The sequence below is a fragment of the Chaetodon auriga genome, chromosome 10 (assembly GCF_051107435.1).
Source record: "Chaetodon auriga isolate fChaAug3 chromosome 10, fChaAug3.hap1, whole genome shotgun sequence".
NCBI classification, from domain to species: Eukaryota; Metazoa; Chordata; class Actinopteri; order Chaetodontiformes; family Chaetodontidae; genus Chaetodon; species Chaetodon auriga.
Window position 1 is genome coordinate 5,651,455 of NC_135083.1, and position 8,823 is coordinate 5,660,277.

Sequence of the window (8,823 nt, forward strand, 5' to 3'; positions counted from 1 at the left end):
TAGATGCTGTTAACAGAAAGCAAAACCTGACAGGGCTGCTTGTTTCAATAGTCCATAATTTATTTCTCCAATATGTCGTGTATGCGCATGGGGGTGTGTGGCTAGTATGAAGAGGAACAAACACGATGAATGAACACAGAATGTAAACATTTTCAAACAGATGCCAGACAAAACGAGAGGGTAAAGACTTTAGGATGAGGGAGAAGCATCAGACCGAACCTGCACCCCTGAGCGTCTGCAGGCCTCACAAAGTGCTTTGAGTTCAGAGTAGAGTTGAGAGTAGCTGAGGGAAGACATGGCGGAGGATATTCCACTATACAATATGTGCAACGGACTGTGAGCATTCAAATGTGCAGTTTATGCAAGGTTAGTGCTCGCAAACAAAAACATCTGTACACCGTAACGACCGCACCGCTGTATGTATGGAAGCGTTATATCATGAGCGGACGACATTCATTCACTGCTGCCTCTGGAGTGTCTCAAGCACACATTGGCGACTAGCTAAAGAGGAGCTGAGTGTTTGATTCTTAGTTTTCACATTTCTGGAGGCAGACTGGATGATCCGTTTGCATAGGTTTATGATGGCTACAGTGTCCTGTGTTATTCGCTGCTGCCGCTGCGTCTGAAGGCAGCTTTTATCGTCGGAAAAATGACCCGGGGCATCGAAGTGGAAACTCTGGCAATATTCAGAGTTGTGAGGGAAAATGTCTATAATCAGGAGTCAGTGTGACACAGCTTTCTCTTTAAACCAGAGGTTTTCGAGCTGTGAGGAGGGAGAGACAGAAGCCGCAAGTTGCCTGAAAACTCCAGACTGAGTCGTAACTCAGTCAATGATATTCAACACATATCTTTAGATTCAGAGCGACTTACGCTTCCTGGGGATATCTTAAACATCCGGCCCAGAAATCATACACTAAAGTCGCTCTTTATAGCTGCAGAACTTGCCTGAGAAACGTCACATTTTTACATTTTCTTTGATATCAAAACAGTCCAGTGTGCATCGATGGGCCCGCTGAAAACAGGAACTGCCAAAAGCCAATTCGGTATATTTTTTTTAATGGTGCCAATTTGCCAATATGTAAACAAATACAGGCTAAAAAAAAAAAAAAAACGGGTTCAAGTTGTAGCCCACAGCTTACTGGCTAACCGACTCCATGGCAACATTATACTTCCTGTTCACGAATTATGGGATCTGTAGCTCCAAAACTCAGAGAACGATTACGCCAAAATCAAAATAACACAAATAAAAATATCAGAATTATCATTGTTTCGACTAAGGCTCAGAAATTCCCATCGACACGGTTCCTATAGTGTCAGAAACCTCCCGCTTCAAACATTCTGCGTCCCTTCGCTTTAACTCTCATATGAATGCATTTACACTATTATACTTAGTGCAGAGAAGGTTTTTATGGCTTTAACTTGTGTAGATAACCACCTTGGTGACCATGCATGCACCACTTATTATACACATCATCTATGTTACAGTGGACAACAATATAATGTACCAACATTACGTTTACTGTGCCAGTAAACATGGATATAAGCAGCTTTCATCTCTACTGTAAGTGTGTATTCACAGAAAATGACCACACCTGTGACATTTTAGGGATGTTTACAGCTAAATAAAATAGATATCTAACACTCAAGTAGGTTATATATAAAAGTAACAGATGTGTTTAAATAACCCCTGATATTTGAATGCAACTGGACAGAAGTGTGTGGCGTGTCTACAGGTAAGATTATTAAAACTGAATATATCATCTAGAAGTCAGAGCTTTGTGTCCTGCAGCAACATGGTCACACACACACACACACACAGACACACATACACACACGCACAGGTGACTGGTTTAAAACCCTGGACAGGTGAGTAACATACAGGTGGGACTATCATCGTCAGAATCATGATTAGGGCATATAAAGATGAAGATGTTTGACGTCAACATTTACAGTTAAGTAAACTCTAAAATTCTCCTCAATATAACATTTCGCCTGTGGAAAAAGTTCACAGTCATGATCTGATAAACTGCCTGATAACATCTGGATATCAGCTTTTCATCGGGTCACACAAAGACGCGGTACCAGTGAGCGTCTGCACGTCGCAAAGACACAAATCTTAGATGCTGAGAAATAAAGTGAATCCTATCAGGGAGGAGATCTCGGCGCGGAGCACCTCCTGCGTCAATAAATGTTGGGACAGTCAGCGTAATTCCTGTCAAAGTATCCACCTGTGTACAGCCAATCCTCCGCTCCCGTGTGAGGGTTTGTTCCCAGCTGAAACCATCTGAGGAGACAAAAACACGCAGGACCCGTTTTTGAAATTGCAGGGTTAAAGAGCGTTACATAACATGAGCTATATGAGCCTCTTCTGCATTCAGCAGGGAGAGTGTGAGAAACAGCCTTGGCACTACGTCCAGAGACGGCTGCAGAGGGAAACATCTGTATGCCGGTTAAACGTTTAGTCTAATTTTCTCATTGTAACACAGCAGAAATCCACTGCTTTCTTCACGGATGTGCTGAAGTGATGTTTTCTGTCAGTCATGCTCACTCACATGCTGCACGTGACCGACAATTCGTACAACTGGCACGAGTGAAAACTGAAATTACTAAGTGGAGATTCTGGTCTCATTATTATTAAACAAGTTTTCTTTTGTTTTTAGTTTTTTCATCAACACCATGAGAGACCATCCCGGACTGACCTTACATGAGAAGAATCTCCTCAAACGTATTTAATCTGATTTCTCTCTGTGCATTCAAAGGCGCTGCAGCCTTCAAGTTAATCTGACAGCATCTAAATCAGGCCTGCGGTGAGGAAACGTTACCTGGTCTGACACAGTAAGACAGTGGCTCTGGTTTATTCTAACATGAGGTCGACATGTTAAGCGTTTCATCACATTTACGTAACGAGGTGCATGTCAGAGGGGCTGTAACTTATAATAGAAACCTCAGAAAGAGACACACCTGGTTGACCACTCCTGCTCATCCTTGGAGCGCTCCCTGCGAGAGGCCCTTTGTTTCTCCTCTAACCGCTCTTTCTCTGTACTTGCTGCGTCTATAAAACAAACACAAAGTGAATGAAGACGCCGTCACAGACTCACAGGGGGGCCCTGTTAATGCAGTCACAGGTGTCATATTTCCAGCTTCTCTCGGCGTGTATAAAAGCCAAAACCTTCATGTTTACACGAGGTCGCTCTTACCTATGTCTCCATTTTCCATGGCTCTGATGTCGGGCCTCAGCCGGCAGTCTGTTGGTGCCAGTAGTCTCTCCGTGCCGGGCTCCAGCTCGTTTAGTGTCATGGCAAAGCTGGTGAAGTTATACATCTACACAGCAGAAGAGGTTAGGGAGAACAAAAATAGAAAGATATTTGTTCACGGAAATTAAAATTAGCTAATCGAATGAATCAGCCTTGTCGTTCTTTGCCTCTGAATGAATTCAATAAACTGCATTTGGTGTATTTTCTGGCGAATTTGAAGTTATCTCTGTATCGACATGCATGATTCCAGTGAGAAACATGCTGTCTTCACTCAGAGAGCTTCATCACATGGAGCAACAATCACCTGAAGCTCAAAATCAGCAGAACCAATCAGCTCGCGGTGAATTACGAAGCTTCAAATATGGACGCTGCTGCAGAGAAGCTACAAACTGCAGAACGTGGCTGCTTCACACACGTGTTCAACCCCACAGCATCGCCTGTGTGTGTGTGTGTGTGTGTGTGTGTGTGTGTGTGTGTGTGTGTGTGTGTGTGATACTGACCTGTGCTGAGTGAGCAGGCCGCGGCGCTATCCTCCACAGTAAGGCACTTCCTGGTATCACAGTCACAGTCTCTTGAACTTCTGGCATCTCATCTGCTTCCTCACCTTCACAGCCATGTTCCTACACACACACACACACACACACACACACACACACACAGATAAAAACATTATCAGACTTGGACTAGCTAAGCTAAAGCTTACAGTACGAACAGTACATGTGCAAACAGGTGATTCACAGAACTACAGTTGCCACAAATTCAACACGTCTCTCAAGCAACAGTGCATGTCATTGCAAGACATCATGGATTAGTGCTGGCAATGATCTAATCATACACTACACTTTGAACATAACTTGAACTAGACAACAGCAGCAGCACACTACAGATATCAAATACACTTTTACCTTACCTTCTACTAATGCCACTGCATGTTATTGTGAAAGGAAAAGATACCATTTGAGAGACAAATTTAGAGCGGTGGGTAGAATTCAGATCACTTCACGATGTACGACAGGTAAAACATGTCAGAGACAAACGTGAGAACAGATCAGACGAAGCAGAATTAACGGAAAATCTGAGCAGCGCTCACCGGTTTCAGCTTTTTAGAGTCTCCCGCCGTCTTCTTGTCTGACTTCCTGTTTGCTTCGTAAACCTTGGGGTCCACGCTGTACATGCACTCTGTCCACTTTCCATAGATCACCCGTCGCTTCTTCTTACTGCTCCAAGACATCAAATTCAGTTCAGGGGAAATGAATCACAGCCACTGGCTACGAACGGCGCCGCTGGCGTCGTGCTCTTACCTTTTGTCTTGGATGTAACCTTCTACTCTGTGCAGCTCTTTCCCAAACATGCCACACGGTTTGAAGTTCAACACGCACTTATCACCCGTGCTGAAGAATTAAAGACAAGATAGACGCATCAATCAATAGTCGCTGCTCCAACCAGTTTAAATCCTAAAATTAAACACCTGTCAGTGTCACCTTACCTGTGATTGACGATCTCCACGGTTCCGTATTGCTCGATCCAGAGTTTGCCCAGGATGATGTTATGCACACAACACATTGGGTTTGTCCACGTGTACGCTTCTTTATGTCTGTAAGAAAACCCCAAAATCTTAAGGGAACACATTTGAGGATATGCCCACATTGGCTTTCTTACCAAGAGGTAGATGAGAAGCCTGATACCTCTGTTAAATATGAAGCTGAAGCCAGCAGCCAGTTAGCTTAGCTTAGCATAAAGACTGGACACAGGGGGAAACAGCTGGTCTGTGTCTATGTGTTTACAGTATGTTACAGATTCTTATATTGCTTGTATTTAAAACATAAACAGTCTCACCAGTCGTAACACAACAGAGTGGCGACATATAAATGTAATATAAAGCATGTCCTCAAAAAGAGACTGTGCCTCTTAAAGTAGGCTAAATACAAAAGTAAATTCAATGCACATTCACAACTACTCTTCAAAAATCTGGAACCATTGTCGGCCTCTCACTGGACAGACAGCCAATCATACTTTAGGATAGTGAGGAGTGGCCAATCAGATTTGTCCCCTGATGTTTGCTACTGCTTCAAAGATAGTTTGGTGTCATGGCCACTTTAAACTTTTCTTCATTTTTTTTTTAAATGTACAGTTTTTGTGTAAATATTGAAGTGAACAAAAAAAACAAAACAAAACATTTACTCAAACATACATGCAAACATAGAGCAACTAAAAGCACAACAACAACAAAGGTAATCATAAAGTGAGTCAGCGTGCAGACGCCTACACTGATACTCACTTCAGCAGCTCCAGCGTCATGGTGCCTTTGGGCTCGGCCTCCACACTTTTCCCCCAGAACTTGAGCTTCGGGTAGATGGAGCCGTGAAACTCGAACTCCTGCTTCAGAGACTGGGCGTGGAAGGCACTGACGGGGGGGTGGTGGCTCACCTGCTCTGAGATCAATCTGTACCCCTCGTCCTCTCTGTCAGAGAAGCAAAACTCTCAAAAATGACTGAAACCATTTTGGCTGATTTATGTCTAACATCAAGAAAAAACTGTTTTACGCAATGTATGCCTCTGTAGGCTTTTCCAATACCTTATCAGCTCATATGTCTCCCCCAGCAAAGGATTAAATGGCTTTCCAGTCCTTTCCCATTGAGATGCTACAGAAGAAACAGCAAACGCAGCAACCACCTGTCACAGAGACACGGAGAGAATCAGAGCAGAACGAAGCTGATCGACTGACAGATGGAGCTGTCACAATCAGGAAATCTTAACAATTTGTATTTTTCTGTTCATTTTATGCCACTATAAAGAAAAAACATGGCTTCACGCTGTCAAACAACAGTAAGGTCTGAACAGATGTTTTCTCCTGTCATTGGATCTGCTGATGGAAACACAACTAATTCTATATTGGCTGCAACGTCTCTGACATTAACCAGGTTTCCAACCACATGTAGCACAAATTTTAACCGGATTTACAGAAAATCTGCAAAGGAAAATGCAAAGTATGTGCGTTTCCATCTATGGCTGAATATCTTTGGGTTTTTTGAACTGTGGGTCGGAAAAAACAAGCTACTGTCGACTGGCAGTTTTCTGACATTTCAAGGACTAAATGATAAACTAATGGTTAGACTCATTGATAAACAATTGTTTGTTGCAGCCTTAAATCAGAGTTCGGGTACATTCATCTGTTCAGGTGTCTTTAGAACAATGCTCACACAGAGGAAACTCATTTCAAAGAGAAACAAAAATAACGTGAAAAATCGAACAAAACCGTAACATCTGAGTCATCTGTTATCTCTACCTGCATGCGGTCTATTGAGTCAGACAGACTGCAGGCTTTGTGGATGAGGTGAGTGTGTTCCATGTACTCCGAGATTCTCTGGAGGAAGCTCAGCGGCTCGTTAAACACAACTGGCATCGCTATTTTGGACAGCTCCTGTCAGAGCACATAAAAGCATCAAAGAAGAGTGAAGATGAGCGAGCAGGAGCACACAGAGGCGACTTTTTACAGCAGATCAGATTCACAGTGTGACACCGAGCACAGAACCAAACTCGCAATCATCTAACTTTTACGCAACATCAGTGCTCCGCCTGTTAAATCTAGGAGTGACAAAACATGTGTTTTATTCATTATTCTGATTTTCAGTTAAACTATTTGATTCTTTCAGATGGCTGCCAAAAAAAGCAACTTCCAAGTCAAATATATCCAACTGAGCAGAGAAAAGAGCGAAAAGCTCAGTCATGACTAATCTTGCAGCAGTGTGACGAAAGCTGAAACATGAATCTGATCACAGCTTGTTTGCAGCAAGTTTGATGTCAGATATTGAGATTAAATTGTCGGATTGGCTGCACAGAATATTAGCTTTGCGTAACTTTCTGTGATCTGATCTGTGAGGAAGCAGGATGGACTCACCATGCCGATGCATTTCTTGAGTATACTCCAGACGCTGAAATTGTTTCTGGAGATCATTTCAGCAGGCAGGGCTTTCCTGGTGCACATTAGGACCAAGTAAGATTAAAAAAAAGTGAGACGAGAACAAAAAAAAAAAGTTTGACAGAGTATCTGTTAACAGCTGGCACCTATGCACAAAAGGTAACAGGACAGCATCGCATAACCCAATCTTCTATATCAAAATCCAGATGTTTCCGAGTTAAAATTGTCTGGATAAGCTTCGGAGAGGAGGTGCTCACTAGCTAAGAGCCTAAGAACGTGGTTTCACTGGTCGTCATTGCTTCCATATGTGTGCACATGGCATGCAAGAGGACACGCTGAAACCCCTCACAAGACAAATGTGGTCATGTGGTAACATGCACACAGACATGCATACCATACCACACTTCTGTGTGAATCCTCACCTGCGCTCCCACACTCCATTTTCCTGCGTGGCGCGGCCATCAGTCACCTGCTTGCTGTCAAACACCAGGGCATCTTTAAAACTGACCTCACAGGAATCATCTGACTCCAGCCCTGATGGACACAAGAGGAGGGTGAGGGAAGAAAGGGCACCGGAAGCGAGCAGGTTTCACTATATGAGACTTCTGTCCAGCTGCCTCACCTGTCTCAGCGTCGTAAAACTCTTCTTCGCTGTTCATACTGAGCACAGAAAGTAACTATGTGTTACTCAGAAGTCATGTTTCCACCACCGGCCTGTCCCTGCAGTCCAGCCTCTCACCAAGCATCACAGTCAGCCAATCACAACCTGCAACAGCACGGACTGGTTACACCAAGCAGGGTGGCTGGCTCTGGTTGTTAAAATCAAACATTATTTAGTGCAGGCCGTGAATAAAAATAACAACTTTCTACTGTAGCTCGCTGTCAGTAGCTCTGTTCCCCAAAGAGCCTTAACTTAGCTGTTACTTAGCTAGCTGGCTAGCTAGCTATCCGGCTAGCTAGCCGTTAGCATCGTTGCTACACTGAGTTAAAACGTCGACTGTAGGGTGAGCTGCAGAGACGAGCTAACGTTATCAACAAATACACTGAAACGAAGGCTTAAACACAATTCAAATAAATATACCTGTGAATTAAGGTCAAATCAATGCTCTAGTAACGTAAACAATCGAAGAGTACACTGCCTCTATAACAGGGCGGAAGTAGGCGGCAAGGACACTGTGACGGACAGGTCCGACAGCCAATCACAGCGCAGCCAGGAGCAGGCTAGAAATAGAAGTCAAAGAGCAGAAGTTCAGCCTAGAAGCTATTTTCAGAATAGAACAATGAGAAATTAAAACGTCCGAATATTATTTTAATTTAAGACGGATGGACTTTTCACACCTTGTGCGTGTTTTTCACTCATTTTCTCTGATGGATGTCTTGATGGACACACGTTGAGTGAACACAAGTTCTTGTGTTTCCAGTGGGCAGGTGGTGAGGAGGAAGAGGCTGAAGTAAAAGCTCTTCTAAAAGACCCGAATCACTCAATGACCAGGGATGATGGTTGTTCCTTAAATTAATTGTAAAGTCTGTGTTAGAGCTTCAGGTTGAGGGTAAGTGGGTTGAGACAAATAAGCCCTCATTTATTTTAGTTGCAGGGAACAGCTACGTTAATATAGTGCTCAAGTAATCCACAAGGTGGCAGTTTAGACC

The 8,823-nt window shown here is 43.4% G+C and overlaps 1 protein-coding gene across 1 annotated transcript; it reads right to left on the reverse strand.

Annotated features, from left to right (window-relative positions):
- Positions 1-39: 39 nt before the first annotated feature.
- Positions 40-8,350, reverse strand: LOC143327326 (oxysterol-binding protein-related protein 2-like). The gene is made up of 14 exons (XM_076741609.1): positions 8,255-8,350; positions 7,796-7,939; positions 7,596-7,707; positions 7,153-7,228; positions 6,541-6,675; positions 5,830-5,927; positions 5,533-5,715; positions 4,741-4,848; positions 4,556-4,645; positions 4,345-4,471; positions 3,755-3,874; positions 3,198-3,321; positions 2,962-3,052; positions 40-2,284 (listed from the first exon to the last, which is right to left on the reverse strand). Exons 2-14 carry the CDS (start codon positions 7,830-7,832, stop codon positions 2,182-2,184), a joined length of 1,404 nt encoding a protein of 467 aa, XP_076597724.1. The 5' UTR covers positions 7,833-7,939; positions 8,255-8,350; the 3' UTR covers positions 40-2,181.
- Between the last annotated feature and the right edge of the window lie 473 nt (positions 8,351-8,823).

Coding starts and splice junctions, on each gene's coding strand:
- LOC143327326 (XM_076741609.1), bottom strand. CDS start 7,832: ATGAACAGCGAAGAAGAGTTTTACGACGCTGAGACAG. Junction 4,849..5,532: donor ATGACGCTGGAGCTGCTGAA/GTGAGTATCAGT, acceptor GTTTTCTTACAG/ACATAAAGAAGCGTACACGT. Junction 4,646..4,740: donor GTGGAGATCGTCAATCACAG/GTAAGGTGACAC, acceptor TTAATTCTTCAG/CACGGGTGATAAGTGCGTGT.